Source organism: Rhinolophus sinicus, linkage group LG03, assembly GCF_036562045.2.
Source record: "Rhinolophus sinicus isolate RSC01 linkage group LG03, ASM3656204v1, whole genome shotgun sequence".
NCBI lineage: Eukaryota > Metazoa > Chordata > Mammalia > Chiroptera > Rhinolophidae > Rhinolophus > Rhinolophus sinicus.
Window position 1 is genome coordinate 34,489,856 of NC_133753.1, and position 23,482 is coordinate 34,513,337.

The following is a 23,482-nucleotide window of genomic DNA, read 5'->3' on the forward strand; positions in this document are numbered from 1 at the left end:
ATCCGGGAGGCAGCTCAGCTCAAGGTGCCGTGTTCAATCTTAGTTGCAGGGGGCAGAGCCCACCATCCCTTGCGGGACTCGAGGAATTGAACTGGCAACCTGGTTGAGAGCCCACTGGCCCATGTGGGAATCGAACCGGCAGCCTTTGGAGTTAGGAGCACGGAGCTCTAACCGCCTGAGCCACCGGGCCGGCCCCCCTTTTATCCCTATTTAATGCTTTGCATGTAGTCAGTATTTAGTGATATTTATCCAGTAAAATTTACTATCATTTCTTTGGAGAAATGAGAAATGGAAATGAATTTAGAAAAGGAGGTACAAAGAAAATATTTGAAGTTTATACATGGCAATTAGTCTCATTAGATGGTGAAACTCTGCACTGATGTTGATAAACTACAGGAAGATGTAATGATGACATGGGTAGATGGGTCAAGATAAAATATGAAATTTGGGAATGATGCATATGGCTAATATGTCTCCCGCTATGATTTCCAACATAGTGACAGGATTTAGGAGTCCATCTGGATTATTTCCTGAAGGTTTTGACCTAATATGTTGCCTCAGTCAAAAACCAAACAAAGTAAAAAGAAATATATAGAGGTGAAAAACATAACACATCCTCATACTCAAAATTAGAAAACAGAAAATGTTATCCTGTGTTCTAACTCCTGTTTGAATCTTGAATAGTGAATTTAAAATAAAGAACTAAAAAAGATTGTAAAGACTAAGATAATTAAGAGAATAAAATAATTGCTGACTGAAGATAGACAACGCAGCTCTTGGGTGTGGAAATACAGTCTGAGAGAAAATATAATTAAACAAGAGGCACTAAGATGAAAACATCATTTCTATCAAACTCCAAACTTCAAAAAATTGGGGGCACACATCAGTATTTGAAAAAGCAATTATAAAACAAGAAAGAAAAAAACTTTTTTCCAACAGGCAGGCAGTTAAACTCAATACTCCAAGAGGTAATATGAACTAAGAGTTTTATTGAATTCAGGGTTATTCAATTCCTACCACATTTTAAAACTTGGGCTGGTTGAGAAATACACTAAGTATTCTGAGGTTTATGTCAGGGGAACCATCATGCCCTTCTGCCAAATACCTTTTATGTCATGAACGGACCAGTTGACTAAAATGAGTATTTTTTAGTGATTGGTAGACACCTGCTGCTCTTGGCAGACTGTGAATGGATCCAAAATTATGGATCCATTGGCTTTCAGTTTTATATGTGTCTAAAGGACTATTTATACATACATAACCCAGTGTTATGGGCTGAATTGTGTTCCTACCCCTAAATTCCTAACCATAACCCCCACTGGACTATATTTGGAGATAGGGCCTTTAAGGGGGTAATTAAGGTTAAATGAGGTTGTAAGGGTGGGGCCCTAACCTGACAGGAGTAGTGTCCTTATAAGAAAAGGAAGAGATACCAGACTACCATGTAAGGGCACATTGAGAAGGCACTGTCTGCAATCTGAGAGAGACCCTGCCGGCACCTTGATTTTGGACTTCCAGCCTCTGAAACTGTGAGAAAATTAATTTCTACTGTTTAAGCCATGCGTCTGTGGTATTCTGTTATGGCAGCCTGAGAAAATAATACACTTACTGAATCACTAAAATTAAGTACTAAAATTTGGAATCCATATACAAAAAGTAGTATATTACCAGGGAGACAGATATAGATGTAGATATAGATAAAACATATATTGACTGCTTAGTATGTGCTAGGCACTCAGTTCTATGTACTTTACATATAAATACTCCTTTAATCTTTACAATTACTGAAGGTTTGTGTTATTATTGACTCCATTTTGCAGATGATGATACAGAAAGCCCCTAAAACGAGTAATTCGCCTAATGTCACAGAACTGGGTTTCAAAGTGACTCCAGACTGTGCTCCTAATCACTGAACTTAGTATAAAACAGTGCTGGTCAATAGAAATAGGATGTGAACCATGTATGTATGTATGTAATTTAAATTCTTCAAGGAGCCGCATTTTAAAAAGGCAATGAGAAACAGGTAAAATTAATTTTAATAATATCTTTCATTTAATACAACATATCCAAAACGTATCATTTCAATGTGTATTTAACATAAACAATTATTGAGATATTTTAACTCTCTTTGGTACTAAGTCTTCAAAATCCAGTATGCATGTTAAACTTACAGCACATCTCAAGCAAAATCTGTGTTATATTTCAAGTACTCGATGTGGCTGTGGCTACTGTACTGGACAGCACATGTATATAAGGCACTACAGCTTAGTAAGAAGCCTGGACAAGATACTGCAAAGCTCTTACTATATATAAATATATAGTAAGAACTGTTATTTTTCTTGTGAACTTATGTGTGGTTGAAATTTTGTTATTATCTAGCTTTTTCCCTAGTAAGTGGGAACATGTAGAGTAGGAGGACTTCCTGAACTTTTCCCCACCTAAATATAGTTCGAGTTAGAAAAAAAGGAAAGAAAACTGCTGGAGCAGATGGATCCTTGGCCTGACCTAGACTAGCATTGTTTATGGTTTTTTCCCCCCTTTTATTAATAACATGTATGACACAATTGTGAAACATAGTTAAGGGAGCTTCTATGACCTTGAAATAGAGTGATACTAACCAATTTACATAAATCCATTATTTTGAATGGAGTAGAACTGCCTGCCCTCTCATGATGGTTTGGAAGTGTTTCTGAAGGGCTCTTTTTCTAATATTAGCCTAAGTCCTGTGTTATAGAGAAGTGTTTTTTTTTTGTTGTTGTTGTTTTTAAATCATGCTATATTATCTTTAATTAAGGACAAAGACTCTTCCAATCAGGACACCTAGAGATCATTTCACCCACTGCTCTGTTTCACTGCAAGTCTCTTGTCTCTCTCTTCAGCAATGGTGAGGCGGATACCCTTTCCACGGGGAAGAGAAATCCATGGTTTGTTGCCTTTGCCAATAACAAAAATGTTGGAGAGCCGGGTAGCAAAGCTGTTGCCATTGGCATCTTTCACATGAACCACATCAAAAGAACCAGGGTGTTTCTCTCTGTTGGTGATCAGACCAATTCTTCCCAGGTTGGCACCTCCGGTCACCATGCACAGGTTGCCGGTGTCAAACTTGATGAAATCAGTAATTTTGCCAGTCTCCAAATCAATCTGAATGGTGTCATTCACCTTGATGAGAGGGTCAGGGTAGCGGATGGTGTGAGCATCATGGGTGACCAGATGCGGGATTCCTTTTGTGCCCACAAAGATCTTTCTCACTTTGCACAACTTGTACTTGGCCTCCTCGGGTGTAATGCGGTGAACAGCAAAGCGACCCTTGGTGTCATAGATCAGACGGAAATTCTCTCCGGTCTTGCCAATACTGATGACATCCATCAAACCACCTGGGTAGGTGACATCAGTTCGGACCTTGCCATCAATCTTAATGAACCGCTGCATGCAGATCTTCTTGACTTCATCTCCTGTTAGGGCATACTTCAGTCTGTTCCTTAGGAAGATGATGAGAGGGAGACATTCCTTCAGCTTGTGGGGACCAGTAGATGGATGAGGAGCAAACACACCGGTCAGTTTATCCAGCATCCAATGCTTTGGAGCTGCTACACGCTTCAGATGCTTCTTAAGACCACGAGCCATGGCTGCACTGGGCATAGAAAGAGGAGAAGTGGTTATTTTTTAAATTTCAAAAGATTTTTATTAAAACATAGTTAACATACAATATTATATTGGTTTCAGGTGTACATAATAGTTATTCAACTTACATATATCCAAAGAAGTGATCAACATTGTAAGTCTAGCAACCACCCAACACTGTATCACGCTTTCACAATATTATTCACTATATTCCCTATGCTGTACATTATATCCCCATGACTTTGTTTTATACGTGGAAATTTGAACCCCTTATTCCCCTTCACCTTTCCCCCCCTCTTAAAAACTTTTAGTTACAGTTGACATTCAATATTATTTTATATTAACTTCTGGTGTACTGCATAGTGGTTAGACATTTATGTAATTTAAGAAGTGATCCCTCTGACTAGTCTAATACCCATCTGGCACTATACATAGTTACATATTACCATATTATTGACTATATTCCCTGTGCTTTACTTTACATCCCCATGACTATTTTATAACTACCAATTTGTACTTCCTAATCCTTTCCCCCTTTTCTTCACTCCCAACCCCCTCCCATCTGGCAACCATCAAAATGTTCTCAGTATGAGTTTGTTTCTGTTTTATTTTGTTCTTTATATTCCACGTGTAAGTGAAATCACATTGCATCTGTCTTTCTCTGTCTGACATACTCCACTCAGCATAATGCCCTCCAGGTTCATCCATGCTGCCACAGATGGCAAGAACCCAATCCCTTCCATGGCCAGTCAATACTCCATTGTATATAATATGTACCATCTACTCTTTATCCATTCATCCATCAATGGACACCCAGGCTGCCTCCACATCATGGCCAATGTAAACAATGCTGCAATCAACATATGGATGCACAAGTCCCCTCGAAGTATCATTTAGGGTTTCTTTGGATAAATATCCAGAAGTGAGATTACTGAGTCTTTCTTTGTCTCTTGTTATGGCCTTTGTTTTTTTTTTGTTGTTGTTTGTTTTTTTGGGTTTTTAAAACCATTTTATGTATGTATGTATGTATGTATGTATTTTCTAAAGATTTTATTGGGGAAGGGGAACAGGACTTTACTGGAGAACAGTGTGTATTTCCAGGATTTTTTCCAAGTGAAGTTGTTGTCCTTTCAATTGTAGTTGTGGAGGGCGCAATTCAGCTCCAGATCCAGTTGTCTTCAGTTGCAGGGAGTGGAGCCCACCATCCCTTGCGGGAGTCAAGGAGTTGAACCAGCAACCTTGTGGTTGAGAGCCCACTGGGCCCTCGTAGGAATCAAACTGGCAGCCTTCAGCGTTAGGAGAATGGAGCTCCAACCGCCTGAGCCACCGGGCCGTCCCTGGCCTTTGTTTTAAAGTCTATTTTGTCTGGTATAAGTATGGCTACTCCAGCTTTTTTTTTTTTTTCCATTTCCATTTTTATGAAATATCTTTTTGCATCCCTTTACTTTCAGTCTTTGTGTGTCTTTCAATCTGAAGTGAGTCTCTTATAAGTAACATATGTAAGGTTCTTGTTTTCTTATCTATTCAGTCACCCTATCTTTTGATTAGAGTATTTAATCCATTTACATTTAAAGTAATTGTTGATAGATATGTAGTTATTGCAATTTTATTATTCAAGACTTTTAATCTTTTTTTCTTCTTAAAGAAGTCCCCTTAACGTTTAATGCTGGTTTGGTAGTGATGAACTCCTTTAGCTTATTCTTGTCTGGGAAGCTCTTTATTTCTCATTCAATTCTAAATGATAGCTTTGCTAGGTAGAGTAATCTTGGTTATAGGTCTGCTTTTGATCACTTTCAGTATTTTGTGCCAATCCCTTAATGGCTTGTAAACATTCTGTTGAGAAATCAGCTGAAAGTCTTATGGGAGCTCCTTTGTAGGTAACTAACTGCTTTTCTGTTGCTGCTTTTAAGATTCTGTCTTTAACCTTTGGCATTTTAATTATCATGTATCTTGGAGTGGGTCTCTTTGGGTTCATCTTTTTTGGGACTCCGTATGTCTATTTACCTCTCCAGGTTAGGTAAGTTTTCTGTCATTATTTCTTCAAATAGGTTTTAACATTCCTTGCTCTCTCTCTTCTTCTGGTACCTTTATGATGTGAATGTTGATATGTTTGATGTTGTCCCATAGGTCCCTTAAACTATCCTCATTTTTTGGGGGGATCCTTTTTGCTCTTCTGATTGGGTGTTTTCTGCTACCTTAACATCTAAATTGCTGACTTGGTCTTGTATTTCATCTAATCTACTGTGGATTCCCTGTAATGTAGTCCTCATTTCAGTGTATTCTTTATTTCTGACCAGTTGTTTTTAATCTCTTCTATCTCCATTTTTATATTTCCTATCTCTTTGTTGAAGTTCTCCCTAAGATCATTGAGCATCCTTATAACCAGTGTTTTGAACTCTGTGTCTGGTAGATTGCTTGTCTCCATTTGTTCAGTTTTTTTTCTGGACCTTTGTTCTGTTCTTTCATTTGGGACATGTTTCTTTGTCTCCCCACTTTGGCTGCCTCCCTGTGTTTGTTTCTATGTATTAGGTAGGGCTGCTATGTCTCCCAGTCTTAGTCAAGTGTCTTTATGTAGTATAAAGAGTACAGATGTGGGGCACAGTGATGCAGTCTCCCTTGTTGCCTGAGCTGGGTGTTCCAGGTATGTCCCTTGTGTGTGTTGTGTTTGCCTTCCTTTTGTGGTTGAGCATTGGTTGCTGTTTACATTTCAATGGGAGGAGATTACTCTCAGGCTGATTGGTTGCAAGGACGGGCCGTGACTATAGTGGAGGAGCTACTGTGCAGGGGCTGACCCTATGGAGCAGATTTGCATCAGCAGGGCTCTGGTGACTGTCCAGTCTGCCCTTTGTGTGTGTTGTCTTTGGAGGCAGCCAGGTGATGCTCTGACTAGGTCTGAAGCTGGCCAGTGAGCATGCCTGCCCTGGGGCCTCCTGGGAAAGGCTCTAATGCAGGCCACATTCAGCCACAGCCTGTGCCTGCCCGGGCCACCTGGCATGAGCCACAAAGCAATCCGCAGATGGCTGCCACGGCACTGGGCTTGGAGGTGCCTCAAGAGGCCAAGCCATGAACAAATGCTGCCATGAACTTGTGCCAGGCTTAGGGCTGCTCAGCAAGAGGTTGGGGATATGCCAAAGCCAGATGCTGCTCTTATGGGTTTTCTTAATCTTTGAGAGATTTTAGGAAAGTCCCAGCATGAGCCAAGACAGGCCATTTGTATGGAAAAGCCACTGCAAGTGGCTTGGGTGTGCCTGAAAGTTGAGTAGGGCAGGGTCTCAGGGAATCACCAGGGTGGGGCAAACAATGTTAGCCAGGTAATGGAGACTCAGATAGGGGGCCACCTGTGTCTGCATGGCAGCAGAGGGGAGGGCTCAACAAGAAAATAATGGGTCCTGCCAGTACTTCTGTCTGGGAGAAAGCTGCCCCTCCAGCCCTCACACTGAAGCTAGACAATTCAGTTCTTCCTCATATGTCCCTGGCACCTTTTGAGCAGCTGCCCAGTACTGAAGCTCAGAGCAAGTGAGTCCATCAGTGAGTAAGTCTGTCCAGGGACGCTTTAAGAGGAATGCCTGGGACTCCGGCCACCATCTGTCTCACTCAGCCACAATCTCCACTGGTTTTCACAGCCAGAAGTTGTGGAGACTTCTCTTCCTGGCACTGGAATCCTGGGTTGGGGAGCCTGGTGTGGGGCTGGAACTCCTTGCTCCTTCTGGGGGACCTCCACAGTCGAGATATCCCTCCCGATTTTTAACTGCCACACATGGGTGTGATACCAGCCCATTCTGTTTTTCCACCCCTCCTACCAGTCTCGAGGTGGCTTCTGCTGTATGTCTTTAGTTGTAGAACTTCTGTTCAACTAGACTTCAGGCGATTCTCAATAATGGTTATTCTGTAGTTTCTTGTAATTCTGATGTGGTCATAAGAGGAGACAGCACAGCATTTACTTACTCTGCCATCTTGACCAGAACTCTCAATAAAGCTGGTTTTTTAAAACATTTAAAATGTTAGATTGAAAGAGACCTTAGAGATTTTGTCTGGTCATCCGTCTTTTCCCCAAGGACTTCTTTTTGTTTTCAAGTATGTACTCCCATATCATGAAAGATTTTATGACCTAAATGAAATCATATACACAACTGTGACGAATAATGCTAATAACCAATAGGATTAAGTAGGTTTACATACCAAAAAATGTCTTAACCTCTTTCTGCTACTTTAAAAGATGAAAGTCTTTTGATGCATAATCTACTTAGATACTAACTTATAATTAGCTAAAATATTACCTAAAGGAAGTCGCTGGGTATTTGATTTATAACAACTTAACTAGTAAACTTATATCTTAACTTGTATAAATCAGAAATCCTATTCTTTTGTAAAGAAGTACTTTCACTATCAACACCCCAATGGTATCCCTAATACTCAAACTGGTCAGAAATCCATTCAGTCATCCTATAATCATCCATTCATTCAGTCCACATGTACTGGGTACATAATATGTGGAAGGCACTTTCAGCTTTCTACCTACAATAAAAATCTCTTCACCTTTTAACAGTTTAACTAATTATCAGTAATCAACTGTCCAATAGGTACAGGTCAAAAGGCAACATTTAGCCACATTAAGTGAGTTCAAATTTTTAAACTCGGACCCAGAAGGAACTTGCCAAGATGGTCTCTGAGTCACTATCAAAAATCTTAGAGAATCAATGGACAACGGGAAGACATGCCAGAATCCTAGAATGTTCTTAGCTCAGAAAGAGTAAAATGGCTAGATTTTAAAAACCATAGATTAAGCCATAGTTCTATAACTGCAGGGAGGACCACACTGAAATGTCACAAGTCACCATCCTAAGTCAACACTTTATTCTGGACTTGGATGATGGTTAAAAAAGTCATGTTTTAAAATGAGCAGAATTATAACTCCAAAGAATAATATGATGTATAACAGAAACAAAATTCAAGATGTTCTCACTAGACTGAATTAATGGTCCAAAACTAGGAAGAATGTCACAGATCCAGAGATAAATAGAGACACAAAACTAAATGCAATGTGGGAGCCTACACTGGATCCTCAAACAGAAAGAAAAGTACATTGGGGAAAAACTGGTGAACTTTCAATAAGGTTCATAATTTAGATAACAGTAATGTATCAATGTTAACTTCCTGTATTTTTTCCATTGTGAAATGGTTACGTAAGTAACATTAGGGGAAGCTGAGTGAAGCATATATATAAATTATTTGTATTAGTTTTGCAAAATTTCTATTTCTAAAATTATTATAAAATAAAAAGTGAAAAATATATCATCACGTATTGTGGAGTCAATACATTCTTTGTAATAGGAAGGCTCAACATGTTTGTGCTTCCAGGTGGGAGTAATAGAGTGTCAAATAGGCATATGCTTATTCATTTGTTAAATCAAACTGCCAAAATCAAGAAAAGTAATTTTGCATAATTTTAATTCACCTAAATGAAAAACATTAAATTGATTTCCTCTCTCCCTCTTCCTCCCATCAAAAAAAGGAAAAAAAGTGGGGGGACATCAAGGAACATCCTGTGTTAAGATTACCAAATTACTTTAGCTGAGTCACCATGAATCACCACAGGCATATTGTTTTTTAATTTGTACTTACTCGTTAATGTGGCATTCCCTAATCAATGCTTTTTAGATTCCTTTAAAATGTGCTTTTTTACTTTTGAGTCTCTGCCACAAAACTTAACATGTTGTTGCTTCTGAATTAATCTCTTAAACTTGAATGACTGCAATTGTTTTCTGCATAGATTCCTTGCTCTCTCTTTTCTACAAAAGGGGTTTAGCAGTTGTCCCAAGGAAATAAAAAAATCCACGACTATTTTATATCTCAAGTAAGATGTGGAAAAGAAGACTATTCCTGATTCTTTTCTCCCCTTGTTATATAGAGTCAGAATTTGAGGAAAGTCCTGGGGACCCTCCCCATCTCAGAGCAAATTCCAAAGGCTTCCAAAGGGAGCTAGCTCACTTATGCAATCAGTACTGACTGGAGAGAAGGGGTGAATAGGTGCAGAGTGAAAGCAATGGCAGATATTTTGAAGGTGGAATTAGAGAAAACAAGTATCCCTTTGGAGTCAAAATTCTTCACATTTTCCTATATATTATTAGAGAATTTCTGTGCTCCCCATAAATTTTTGGTATAGAAATTTCTGAATTTTGAAGACAAATATATTACATTTCTGGTTATTTGCCTTATACTCTGGGTAGACAAGCAATCAAATTTCTCCTTTTGACCCAAAACCTTATTCTTTTTAAAAAATAAATCAAAAGAAGTAAAAACTAGTAAGGCTTTCAGTTTGTGTCTTACCATGTTTTCCCGAAAATAAGACCAGGTCTTGTATTAATTTTTGCTCCAAAAGATGCATTTTCAGGGGATGGGGTATTTTCAGGGGATTTCTTATTTTTTCATGTACAACAATCTACATTTATTCAAATACAGTCATATCATTTTCTTCTGGAACTTCGTCATAACGTACTAAATGCATCTGTCTGGCTGACGATCTTAACTGGGGCTTATTTTCAGGGTAGGTCTTTTTTTTGGGAAAACACGGTAGGTAGGTTCCTTTGCAGCTAACTAAAGGGTCAAAAGGAAATACTACAGTTTAAGTATGTCAGATCCAATAAACTGATTGAACTGACTCCTTCCTCTTTGCAGGTCCTCTAGGCAATTATACAGACTTTGGGTTGCAAATGTGTTTATCTGCTTACTATCATGATCATTCTCGTGGAAAAAACACATTTCTTTCTCAGCATCATAAATTAATCAACAATGACTAGACTTAGTAATTGTAAAATCGCAATAAAGAGCTACCCATAAAAACCATATTTTAATAACTTTCTCCAACTGTAATAATTTGCCTGATTTCCTTTAAACCTGGGACTTTTTGATCAGGAACCGTGGCCTTACTTCCTCTATTCTCTCAAGCTCTGAGATTTCTACTCCCTCCAGCATGGGATTTGAAGAGCTCTAGTTCAGCACTAAAGGAATGGACATCAAGCTAGCCTGTTTTCCATCTCATACTTCAGATTTTGTACCTGGAGTTCTGTGCTTCTTAAATGAATCCCTTGCCTTTTCTCTGATTCTAGTCCCTTAAATACTTATCTTCAAAATCTGCCTACTCTCCTGTTTTTTTTTTATTTTATTTTATTTTATTTTATACTCTCCTTTTTCTATACTTTACTTTTGTCTTTACCTCACTCATGCCAGTCTCTATTTTCATCCCCCCGACATCACTTGAATATTGTCCTTAAACCACAGTTCTGGAGCTGTAGCTCTCTTACTGTTTGCCAATTTTCTCTGATGATAAACACTTAGAAGCCATACTCTGCTCACCTGGACTTCTTCCCACTGCCCACAGCAAGGTATTCTCTTCAACCCCAGCCTTGCCTTGTGAGTGGTGTTATCCCACCTCAGACCTCAGTCCCCGCCCTGGCCCCTCCTCTTTCTCACATTACATCTTGTCTTAAGGAGAACAATATATTTCAGATGTATCTTATTTTAGTATTCCTCAAAATTGTATTCAAAGTGGAAGTGTGCTATTTGTTGCTCTCCTAGATAAGAACATTTAAGAAATCACAAAACTGTATCACCCAAAATAACATCAAAGTTTGTATGATAGTGCTCCAGATGAAGAATAATTCAAATAAGTAAATATAGAACCTTCAAAACTCAACCTCATGTAGGTAACCCTCTTCTTTTCTGCTGAACAGATGCTGTAAAATTATACCCAATTTAGAAATGTCTTCTAGAGTACTTCTACTCAAGGGTGGTCTCTGAAGCTTGCTAGAAATACAGAATCCCAGGCCCCCACCCCAATCTACTGAAATGGAAACTAACAAAATCTCCAAATTTGAAAGGCACTTTTCTAGAACTCTTAGAATCTTTAACTACTTATGTTTTCTGCAGATTTGGAAAACACGTAACTATTTTCATCTTTGTAGTATTCCAATTTGAGATATCACATCTCCCCCATGCTGGTCCCATGCAGGTGTGGGACCAGACTGTTCCATTTCTCCACCCCTCTACCTATTGGACGTTGTTTACTGATAATTAAACTGTTAAAAGGTGAAGAGATTTTTAGTGTGGGTAGAAAGCTGAAAGTACCTTGCATATATTATGTGCCCAATACATATGGAATGAATGAATGGATGATTATAGGATGACTAAATGGATTTCTGACCAGTTTGAGCATTAGTGATACCACTAAGCTGTTGATAGTGAAAGTACTTCTTCACTATAAGGATAGGATTTCTGATTTATACAAGTTAAGATACAAGTTTACTAGTTAAGTTGTTATAAATCAAACACCCAGCTGTTTACTTTAGGTAATAGGAATGTTATTTCAGCTAAAATTATAAGTTAGCACCTAAGTAGATTATGTGTAAAAAAGACTTTCAACTTTTAAACTGGTAGAATGAGGTTAAGACACTTTTTGGTCTGTAAACCTACTTAATTCTATCGGTTATTAGCATTATTCATCAGAGTGGTACATATGATTTCATTTAGGTCATAAAATCTTTCAGGATATGGGAGTACATAATTGAAAATAAAAGGAGTCCTTGGATGAAGAGATTGGGGAAAAGATGACCAGACAAAATCTCTAAAGTCTCTTTCAATCTAACATTTCAAATGTTTTAAAAATCAGCTTTATTGAGAGTTCTGGTCAAGATGGCAGAGTAGGTAAATGCTGTGCTGTCTCCTCTCATGACCACATCAGAATTACAAGTAAACTACAGAACCACCATTATTGAGAATTACCTGAAGTCCAGTTGAACAGAAGTCCTACAACTAAAGACATACAGCAGACCACCTCGAGACTGGTAGGAGGGGTGGAGAAACAGAATGGGCTGGTATCACACCCACATGTGGCAGTTAAAAATCGGGAGGGATATCTCGACTGTGGAGGTTCCTCAGAAGGAGCAAGGGGTTCCAGCCCCACACCAGGCTCCCCAACCCTGGGTTCCAGTGCCAGGAAGAGAAGTCTCCACAACTTCTGGCTGTGAAAACTAGTGGAGATTGTGGCTGGGTGAGACAGATGGTGGCTGGAGTCCCAGGCATTCCTCTTAAAGCATCCCTGGACAGACTTACTGATGGACTCAATTGTTCTGAGCTCCAGTACTGGAGCAGCTGCTCAAAAGGTGCCAGGGACATATGAGGAAGAACTGAATTGTCTAGCTTCACTGTGAGGGCTGGAGGGGCAGCTTTCTCCCAGACAGAAGTACTGGCAGGATCCATTATATTCCTGTTAAGCCCTCCCCTCTGCTGCCATGCAGACACAGGTGGCCCCCTATCTGAGTCTCCATCAACCTGGCTAACATTGTTTGCCCCACCCTGGTGATTCCCTGAGACCCTGCCCCACTCAACTTTCACGCACACCCAAGCCACTTGCAGTGGCTTTTCCATACAAATAGCCTGACTTGGCTCATGCTGGGACTTTCCTAAAATCTTTCAGATTCAGAAAACCCATAAGAGCAGCATCTGGCTTTGGCATATCCCCAACCTCTTGCTGAGCAGCCCTAAACCCAGTACTAGTGGCAGCCAGCCTTGGTTGGTCACTTGGCCTCTCAAGGCACCTCTAAGCCCAGTGCAGGTGGCTGCCATGTGTGAATTGTTTTGTGTCTCATGCCAGGAGCCCCAAGATGGGCAGAGGCTATGACTGAACTTGGCCTACAGCTCCCAGGAGGAAGCACCACCTCCTGGGACCCAAAGGAAGACTGGGCAGGCACCAGAGCCCTGCTAAAGTGAATCCTGCTCCATAGGGTCAGTCCCTGCACAACACATCCTCCTCTGTAGTCATGGCCAGTCCTCTCAACCAATCAGCCTGAGGGTCAGTCCCTCCCATTGACATGTAAACAGAAACCAAGGCTCAACCACAATAGGAAGTCACACACAACCCACAGAGGGGACCCACTGGAGCACCCAGATCAGGTGACCAGGGTGACTGCGCTCCTAGTCCCCACAGCACACCTACTATGTATGGCAACTCTACTAAGACTAGGAGGTAAAGCAACCCTACCTAATACATAGAAACACAGGGAGGCAGCCAAAATGGGGAGACAAAGAAACATGTCACAAATGAAAGTACAGAACAAAGCTCCAGAAAAAGAACTAAATAAATGGAGACAAGCAATCTACCAGACACAAAGTTCAAAACACTGGTTATAAGGATGCTCAATGATCTCAGGGAGAACTTCAATAAAGAGATAGGAAACAAAAAATGGAGATAGAAAAAAAAAAGGAACTGCTCAGAAATAAAGAAAACAATCACTGAAATGAAGAATATATTAGAAGGAATCCAGAGGATTGAATCAGTGATTTAATAGTTAAGGCAGCAGAAAATGCCCAATCAGAACAGCAAAAAGAAAAAAGAATCCAAAACCATGGGGACAGTTTAAGGGGCCTCTGGGACAACATCAAGCATACCAACATTCACATCATAAGGGTACCAGAAGGAGAAGAGAGCAAGGAATTGAAAACCTATTTGAAGAAGTAATGACAGAAAACTTACCTAACCTGGAGAAGAAAATAGACATACAAGACTAGGGAGCACAGAGTCCCAAACAATATGAACCCAAAGAGGCCCACAACAAGATACATAATTAAAATGCCAAAGGTTAAACACAGAAAGAATCTCAAAAGCAGCAACAGAAAAGCAGTTAGTTACCTATTAAGTTGGTGTAAAAGTAATTGTGGTTTTTGCAATTATTTTTAACCTTTTAAATCACAATTACTTTTGCATCAACCTAGTACAAGGGAGCTCCCATAAGACTTTCAGCTGATTTCTCAACAGAAAGTTTACAAGCCATTAAGGGACTGGCACAAAGACTGAAAGTGATCAAAATCAGGACCTATAACCAAGATTACTCTACCTAGCAAGGCTATCATTTAAAATGGAATGAGAGATAAAGAGCTTCCCAGACAAGAAAAAGCTAAAGGAGTTCATCACACTACCAAACCAGTATTATAAGAAACGTTAAGGGGACTTCTTTAAGAAGATAAAAAATATTAAAAATCTGAATAAAATGGCAATAATACATATCTATCAACAATTACTTTAAATGTAAATGGATTACATGCTCCAATCAAAAAATACAATGGCTGAATGGATAAGAAAACAAGAACCTTACATATGCTACCTATAAGAGACTCACTTCAAATTGAAAGACACACACAGAATGAAAGTAAAGTGATACAAAAGATATTTCATGAAAATGAAAACAAACAGCTGGAGAAGCCATACTTATACCAGACAAAATAGACTTTAAAACAAAGGCCATAGCAAGAGACAAAGAAATAATCCTATTTCTGAATATTTATCCTAAGAAACCCAAAACACTATTGGAAGGGACATGTGCATCCATATGTTCATTGCAGCATTATTTACAATAGCCAAGATATGGAGGCAACCTGGGTGTCCATCAATGGATGAATGGATAAAGAAGAAGTCGTACATATATACAATGGAATACTACTCAGCCATGAAAAAGAATGAAATCTGGCCATCTGCAACAATATGGATGGAAGTAGAGGGTATTGTGCTGAATACAGTAAGTAAGACAGAGAAAGACAAATGTCACATGATTTCACTTATGTGTTGAATCTAAAAAACAAAATAAACAAATTCATAGATACAGAAAACATTTTGATGGTTGTCAGCTGGTAAGCAAGTTGGGAGGTGGGTGAAAAAAGGAAAGTTATTAAGAAATACAAATTGGTAGTTATAAAATAGTCATGGGGATGTAAAGTATAGCATAGGGAACATAGTCAATAATACAGAGGTTGCCAAAAAATGTATACATATTTTAAAAAAGGAAAAAACTGTATTAAAATTGTAATAAAATACATTGATAACAAAAGATAAATACAAGTCATGTGTATACAATTTTTTGGTACCCCTGGTATTGTAATAACAATGTATGGTGTCAGATGGGTACTAGATTTATTGGGGTGATCACTTCATAAGGTTTTTAAATGTCTAATCATTATGTTGTACACCTGAAACTAATATAATGTTGTATGTCAACTGTAACTGAAAAAAATAAAACAATTATTTAAAAACATCAGCTTTATTGAACTATACATACAAAATTCACCAATATGAAAACACAAATTTCAATAAGTTCTAAGAAAAGGATTGTTTTTTTTACTTGAAAGAGAAACCCTAATTAGTAGTTGAAGAAGTCTGAGTTTTCTGTTATTCTTTATTTTTTTATATGAGACAAGTAGATTTGAACCATTTGCATTTAGCTTCAATATTAGTGTCATTATCATCACCAGGGCTGTTTGCTCCACATGTTTAGACATCTGTCAGAATTTTTCAGAACACATTATCTTCATTTCTGTATAAATTATTTGAGCTATCACACTTTCTAAACCAGAGCACTGTGCTGTCACTTTATGCAAATTACTTTAGGAAAGTAGGTTTTCCCTTTCTTGTAATAGGTGAATGGAATGATCTCTACAACAAAATTTCTGTATTTAGTTATTTATTTAATTTTACCTTACATTTCAGTTTTTAACTTACATTAACAGGCAATGATTCACCTGGTTAAAAAAATTAAAATATACAAAGGATACAGTGAAAAGTCTTCTTATTGTTTCTGTCCCCCATTTGCTCAACTGCTCCACCAAACTTGAACAGTTTCTTGTGTATCATTCCAGAGTGGATTTATTCAGGTATGAGTAAATATAAATATAAGGTCTCATTTTCCTACCCTCTAAAAAATTCTGGTACCTTTCAAAATTCACCATCTTTCCCTAGCAATTAGTGGGCCATTGCTTCTTTTATTTTTCTTTTGAAAAAATAAAAAAGTTTATTTTTAGAACTTCAGATTATTCAGACTAAAATTTCCTGAAATGAAACAGATTTTAGATATCCTTTAGTTATATCCATTCATCCATTCAATTCATTCATTCAGCAAAAACCAATTGATTTTCTGCTTTGTCAAAGATCCTGTACTCAGTTCTTAGAGGATTACAAAGATTATGTATCTTGCCCTTGAAGAACATGTAGTATAGCAGGAGACATAAGACATGAAGCTAAAGAACCATGAGAGATGTATAAACTGCCACAGCAGTTCAGAGAAGGGAGAGATTAGTTAAATCCTATGGATAAGGAAAGCTCTGGGAGGAAAACTGCCTTTGAGCTGAGCCATGAAAGTTGGGAGTATGTACCTGTGGATGTGGGTGTGAGGGAAAAGGCAGAATATTCTGTTATATATATCTCAGCACACTGGTTTGCAAGTGACAGAAACTCAAAGTAGCTTAAACAAAGCCAGTAGGAGGATATTAACTCCTGTAACTAAAACTAAAACCAGAAAAGACAAGAAGGAAGCTAGCTGGCTTCATTGTCAACAGCATAAAACACTTTATCAGTATACATTAGTCTTTTCTGTTTCCCTTTCCTCCATTCTGCTTCTTTTCCTTGATGCGCCTTCTTGTAACAGGTGATATGGCTGCTAATAACTGTGGCATTATATTCTTACTGCTCTCAATCCAAGAGTAAAAGGAGAGTTGCCCCTCTGACTCCAATTCAGAAATATCTAGAAAGGACTGGCCTAGCTTGGTTGTTATACTCCGCTGTGAGGTGGGGAGCAAAGTACTGTGTTTGGCAGCCCACCAGAAACACTAAACTGGGGAGGAGCAATTCCTTTAGGGTGCTGCTACCAGAAGGAGGTAGGAAAGGATGTAGAGCAGGCAAAAAAATGGAGGTCCCTTAACATCTACATCATGAGCAAAGCATGACGGTAGCAAATGGTAGGCCATGCTCTGAATATAGTGGGAAGGTCAGTTATGTTTCAGAAGCAGGGCTGGCACTCGTGTGAGGAAGTGAGGCATCTATGGTGCAAAATTTAAGGAGACACTCTCAGATGTTAACCCTGAAATTGCAGGACCCTGAGAGAGTGCCTCCTTATTTTTGTACCTTAGGCACCTTCCTTGCCTCAGACAAATCCTGGCCCTGTTTAAAAGGAAGATGCTCAATAGTTTTGAAAATCAACAGGTTGAGTAGTTTAAGGCTCATGTAGCGTGACCTTTGAGGGAACAGTTTTGATGGAATGATGCAAGTAAGAGCCAGATTGCAAGAGGTTAAGGAGTATATAGTGAAGAAACAAACAGAGGCAAAGAATGTAGACTAGTCTCTCACGAAGTTTGGTGGTAAGGGAATGATAGAGAAGGTATTGTAACCTGAAGGAAAATCTTGGGGCCCAGCAAGATTATTTTACTTCATTTTATTTTTAGTATTGGCGGTATCTGACCCTAAATGCAGTCATCTATTTCCATGGAATGACTTGAAGGATTCCTAGCTCTCTTCTAACCAAAAATAATTTTCTACCAGTCTACTAGTGCTGTCTGAATTGCTACAATTAGTGATTTGGGGTTATTGAATTAAAGGATTACCTCCTAGCAGTTAGTAAGTACCCTCCCAGGTCCCCTTCTGTAGGTAATTCATTAAGCTTTTAGCAGCTATTTGTGTGTTGATGTGAATTGGTTTATCTGATTTTTTATTTTTTTTTTGGTGTGTGACAACTGAGAATAGATTTTGATAAAGGGAGGGTAAAGAGCACTGAAGGGTTTGTGATAGTTTGGGATGTGGCCTCTGTAAGAAGGCAAGGTGAAGAACCCCCAAAAGGAAAAGCAACCAGGTTCTAAGGAGTAACCTAAATCACAGTTCTACCCAAGGCCAATTCTCCATTTTCAACTTAAAATCTCCTTCCCCATCAACGAATCATTTTAGAGACAGCCTCTGAGTAGAACCTTGTCAAAACCTTCTGGGAATACACCTTATGTCCCAGACAATAGAAAATACTGGACTTGGAGTCAGAAAACCTGTCCTCATCGAACACTCACTGGGCCTACTCAGAGGCAGAATTACCTTGAAGCAATGACACTTAGGTGTTAAGATACCACACTTGCCCAGGCCCTTTTCCAAGCCCTGGGAGGGATCCTAGCAATATGTTCACATGATCATGCATTTTGGCAAAGTTGCAAAATAAGATAATTACAACAGACAACTCTCTCTTTCCACTCCAATTTTCCCTGTCACATTTCCCCTCGTGCTGGGTAGCACTGGAGTAACCACAGTCACTTTTGCAATCCAGTAGCTAAAGGGAAGCTGAGTTGGAGATAGTTACTTTAGGTTTACTGGTATGTATTTTTATGGTTTGCTGTCTGACACTACTGTGTACAAGGTTATTGTTAGCTGCTTCAGTGCAGGGACGTCTTGCAGGAATATTCCTACTGCTTACTATGCTAATTTATGGGTCACAACATGGATGTGTAAAGCCCTTGATCACAAACTGGTTAATGAGTATTATCAATGCAAATATTATTTAAAATGGGTCACTGTTCAAAGAAACTTGAAATGTCCTGAGATCTTACTGCTCATATATGAAAGAAACTTTGTTGATACTTTCCCAAATTTGATAACAATGCTAAAAATTTCATGTGGCATTACCAATACTGAGCTCTAAAGCTGAAAGAAGTTCTTATGAACTATGAATAATTAAAAAATTGAAATCAACACATACTAGAGGAAATCTGAATTATTTTTCTATTCAAGACTGTACTATAAAATTGTTGTCATGTAAAGAAGTAACCAAAGAACACACAGAAAGAAACTAGAGAGAAGACTATTCTAGAGGTATATACAACAGGTAATAAAATGATTCTGGTATTGTTTTTTGTATTGTTATTGTTTGTTGTATTGATGTTTTGCCAGCTTTTAAAATTTTGTAATTGTTGTGATTTCTTTTCTCATACCCAACTTTGTACTCATAATTTTGTATCCTTTATCTTAAAGAGCATCCTCCCTTCCACATTGTGTAAAGATCAAGCCCTACAAAATCTGGATTCTTCTCCGGGCCTGTGACTTTGAGCAAGTTATATGAGCTCCCAGTTTTCTTATCTGGAAAGTGGGAATCACCGTATCTGCTGACTTACATTGTAAGGTTTTTGTGAGGAAGTGAGATGGTAGAGGTGAAAAGACTTTATTATGAGCTACAAAGAGCCATACATACACATGTAAGTGAAGTGGGAGTACTACTCCCTCCTCAAAGAATCTTTCATTTTCCCCAAGAGGTTATATTATCTTTTCAGTGATCATACTTTACATTTGGGGTTCTCTTGACTTACAGGATGGGCCATGATCCCTTTGGAGAGCTTCACATAGATGACAAGCAGCCTCAGGCAGAGTAAAGAGCTGAGGAAAGAATGATGGTGCTAGCAGAAACACATCTATTATCACTGTTGGAAAACCAACCAAGTTTTCCCTGCTTCTGACACTAAGGACAGCATTTAAATTTAATAATATTCCAAATATGTAGATGACATCTATTAAAAGATAATTTTTAGGGGGAGTTGTACAGCTTATTTCTTTGCTTTAGTATTTAACCAGGAAAAAATGGGAATAGGGAAGTTCAATTCACTGAACACCTATTATATGTGAGGGTCTGTGCTAGGTGCTTTTATATACATCATCCCAAACTCTCACAACATCCATGGATATTATTGACCCCATTTTGCAGAAGTAAAAACTAAGGCTCTCTTTCTAGTAGCCCTGCCACTGGGTTGACATATTAGGACTCTGCCCCTCCCCCAGATATGCCAAACACATGTTGACCACGTGTCTCCTTTGCCTAGCTACTAAAGGAGTGATTCTCAAACTCTTGCCCAGAGATTTTGTAGAAATTTTGCTGGGCCATATATCCCAAGAATTCTGATTCAGTATTTCTGGGGTGGGACCTGAGAATTCTGCATTTCTAATAAGTTCTCAAGTTCTGTTGATGCTGATGGGGAACCCCCTTTGAGAATCATCTTGCTCCAATTCATTTTCACCATTGACGTATCCCTGCTTTGATAAACTAAAATAGTCACATCCTGAACCTGAGATTGGAACCCGGATGTTTGGACAATTTCTAGATTGTCCACTTTTACATTTTAAAAGTATTTCATTTAATTAAAATACTTGATTAATTCATCAAATCCAAGATGCCACTGATTGCAAGACATACCTGGATTTAGGAAAAAAAACAGAAAAACAACAGCAAAAACCGAAGCCTAAAAGAGTTGAATGCCTTGCCCATGTTCACAGTGATTAGGTATTTTAAAGCAAGGTCTGTTTGATCCCACCCTCTCAGGTACCAGTCCATTGCTACATGCTGTTTACAATATAATTTTCCTTTTCCTATTTGCTTGTCTGTTTTAAATTGATGAATCCAGCTCATACAGTCACAATTGCATGCAAAAAGAATTTTGTAGATCAGATGTCTAGTATACAATGAAATGCATCTTCACTTTATGCATTTAGAAATGCATACTTTATCATGAATTTATGGAAAGTCAGGAGTATACCCAATGCAATAAAATATGCTTTAAATGGTGCTTAAATGTATAACTCTTTAATAGGAATTTTAAATACCTGAAAATGTTTGAAATACATAAATTAAGTTTACCACTAACCAGACTGCTCATGTATCAAATTAAAATGCACCACCTAAAATTAGATATCAGATTCCATGTTACAAAATTTAAGACTAATTTCTTTAGCCAGAAAAGCAAATAATAAAGCAACATTCTCACGTTGCAGATTGACAGTGCCAGGGCTAAAATGACTTTCCAAGAGGCAGTTTTATATATTTTTCATCAGAATTGAAAATACACACAGTTCATTTGCTTCTGTTCATTAAATTTTAAAATTGAGATGAGTTTGGTAGTCAGTAGATTTTCATGGGACTTTTGTGATTTAAGATTTTAATGAAAATGAAAACTCTGGGTTCCCTCCCACCCTTAGCCTATGCATGGGGATGGGATGCCAATCCACTGTCTTAAAATTGGACACCTTGTCTGAGTTTGTGCTTTTTGTGTGTGTGTTTACTTTTTAATTTGTAGGTCAAGACTAAAGTGGCAGAGGGAGGGAGAGAAAAAAGGAAGAGTTACCTGGAACAGGCAACGTTTATCATTCTACAACAAGCAAAAGTATTAGGAATTATATTTTATAGGGTTAAGAGAGTATAATAGCTAGAGTTTTTGAAACCTAATGGGTGACTCTTACCTGTTTAGGAAAATGTGTGTGTGAGAAGATAATTTTCATGTTATGAACCCAAAGCCAAGAGATTCTGAAATACCATATGCCAAGAGGGAGAATTAGCCCAGAGAACTTGACAAGTAGGTAAAAGCAGGTAACCTGAGCTAGGAGGATTTAAGTGAACTTTGGGTCCAGCCTACTATGAGTCACCATCGCGGTTCAAGTGAGCTCAGAGTTAACAGCAGGGCTCCGCCACTAATTTGGAACAAACAAGCTTCAAGGAAGATCCATTAATTCATAAAGTTTTAAAATATTTATTGAGCACCTAACAATTAGGTTAGGCGCTGGGAATATAAAGATGAGTGAGATTCGGTCCTTGCCCTTAAGGAGCTTACACTCTAGAGGGGAGAGTCAAACATATAGACAAAGAAATGCATAAATAAGTGTACTACAACCTTTAAAAACAGACATCCAGATAAGGTATGGTGGAAGCATTAAAAAGGAAGTGGAAAAGTCTCTGGGGGGAGCCCATTTAATCAAGCAAGACTTCTTGAGGTGGGGTAGGCTTGATAGATTGGCTGGTTAGCAGTGGAGACAGGGAGCGGCGCTCTGGGCAGAGGAAACCACAGGACACGCCGAAAGAGCACGAGCAGAGAAAACATGGAGGTGTAAAACTGCTTGTTCTGCTCTGCGATCGCCCTCATACTCCTTTATGTCCAGACAAGGAAGCGAAAAGGTGGAGAAAAACAATTCGATCCCTCAGGGTAGGATAGGTCTAAAGAAGTTTGGGAATATAAATCCTAGCAAACGAGCTGCAAGGCAGAATCTAGCCTAAGGAAATTCCTAAGAGCTGAAATGGGTGCCGCCAAGTTTCCGAAAAGAGGGGACTCGGGCGGCGGCGGGGGCCTGCCAGAGTTCAATTGGGCGGTCGTGGACATTTGGTCGGCAGGACACCCAGCTCGGGGTCCCCGCTCCGACGGTGACCTGGCGGATCTGCCTTACGCACAAAGCCCTTTCGAGGCCTCATCTACTGCAAATCCCTCTTCCCCAGTCGGGAGCCTACCTGCTCTTCGGTCACAGCTCGAGGGACTCACTCCGCGCCACCGAGAGCCGGCGGTGACGACTGTTTCCCGGACTGGCCCACCCAAGAGACACACTGCAAACCGCCCAGAAGGGACTCCGCCGACCAGCACAACGCAGGCGACTCACGCGTAGGCCTGACGCGAGCGTCCGCACCTCGCGCAGACTCAGATCGGCGCGGCAGATTTGCGACACGCGCTGCATCCTATCGCTTGAGGCCCTAAAATTTCGCGCCGTCAGGGGCTCGAGGACGAGCGCGCGCCTCAGCTGCGGCCGGAGCGCGCATTTGTGGTTTTATGCCCCTCACGTTGGGTTTTATTTAATTGCTCCCACCCCGTTTTGAGAGGTTTCTCTCCTCGAGCAACTTGTGAGTCTAACAATAGGAGTGGTTCAGGCCCACACAGCAGAACTCCCAGGGCGCTGGACACAGAAGGTGGGTGTGTAACTTGTCACCTCAAAGTCGCAATCCGGAGGAAGGACCCGCCTTCCCGGTACTGTGGGCCCACTTCGGTCTTCTCCCTGAGAAGAAAGTTCGGGCCCGACTTCCTCGCTCAGGGCCGCCTACCCTAGGGGACCCACGCGCCCTCCTCCCCTGCGGCCACTTCCCAGCAGGCCTCCAGGGGGCCTCCCCGCCGTAGCCTTCCTGGCGGCCGCTCGGCGAAGGAACGCGCCCCGGCCCGGACCACTGCGCGGACAATGACCCCTTCTCCCCTCGACGGCTCCTCCTTGCCGACAACG

The 23,482-nt window shown here is 39.7% G+C and overlaps 1 protein-coding gene across 2 annotated transcripts; it reads right to left on the reverse strand.

Moving 5' to 3' along the window:
- Positions 1 to 2,072: 2,072 nt before the first annotated feature.
- Positions 2,073 to 23,469, reverse strand: LOC109457683 (small ribosomal subunit protein eS4, X isoform). Of its 2 annotated transcripts, none has more exons than XM_074327401.1 (2): positions 22,728 to 23,469; positions 2,073 to 3,626 (listed from the first exon to the last, which is right to left on the reverse strand). In XM_074327401.1, the coding sequence occupies exon 2, from the start codon at positions 3,622 to 3,624 to the stop codon at positions 2,833 to 2,835; it is 792 nt and encodes a 263-aa protein (XP_074183502.1). In that variant the 5' UTR covers positions 3,625 to 3,626; positions 22,728 to 23,469; the 3' UTR covers positions 2,073 to 2,832. The 2 variants fall into 2 exon arrangements, with proteins under 2 accessions (XP_074183502.1, XP_019606318.2); XM_019750759.2 differs by having other exon boundaries at positions 2,073 to 3,631; positions 22,728 to 23,467.
- Positions 23,470 to 23,482: the final 13 nt, after the last annotated feature.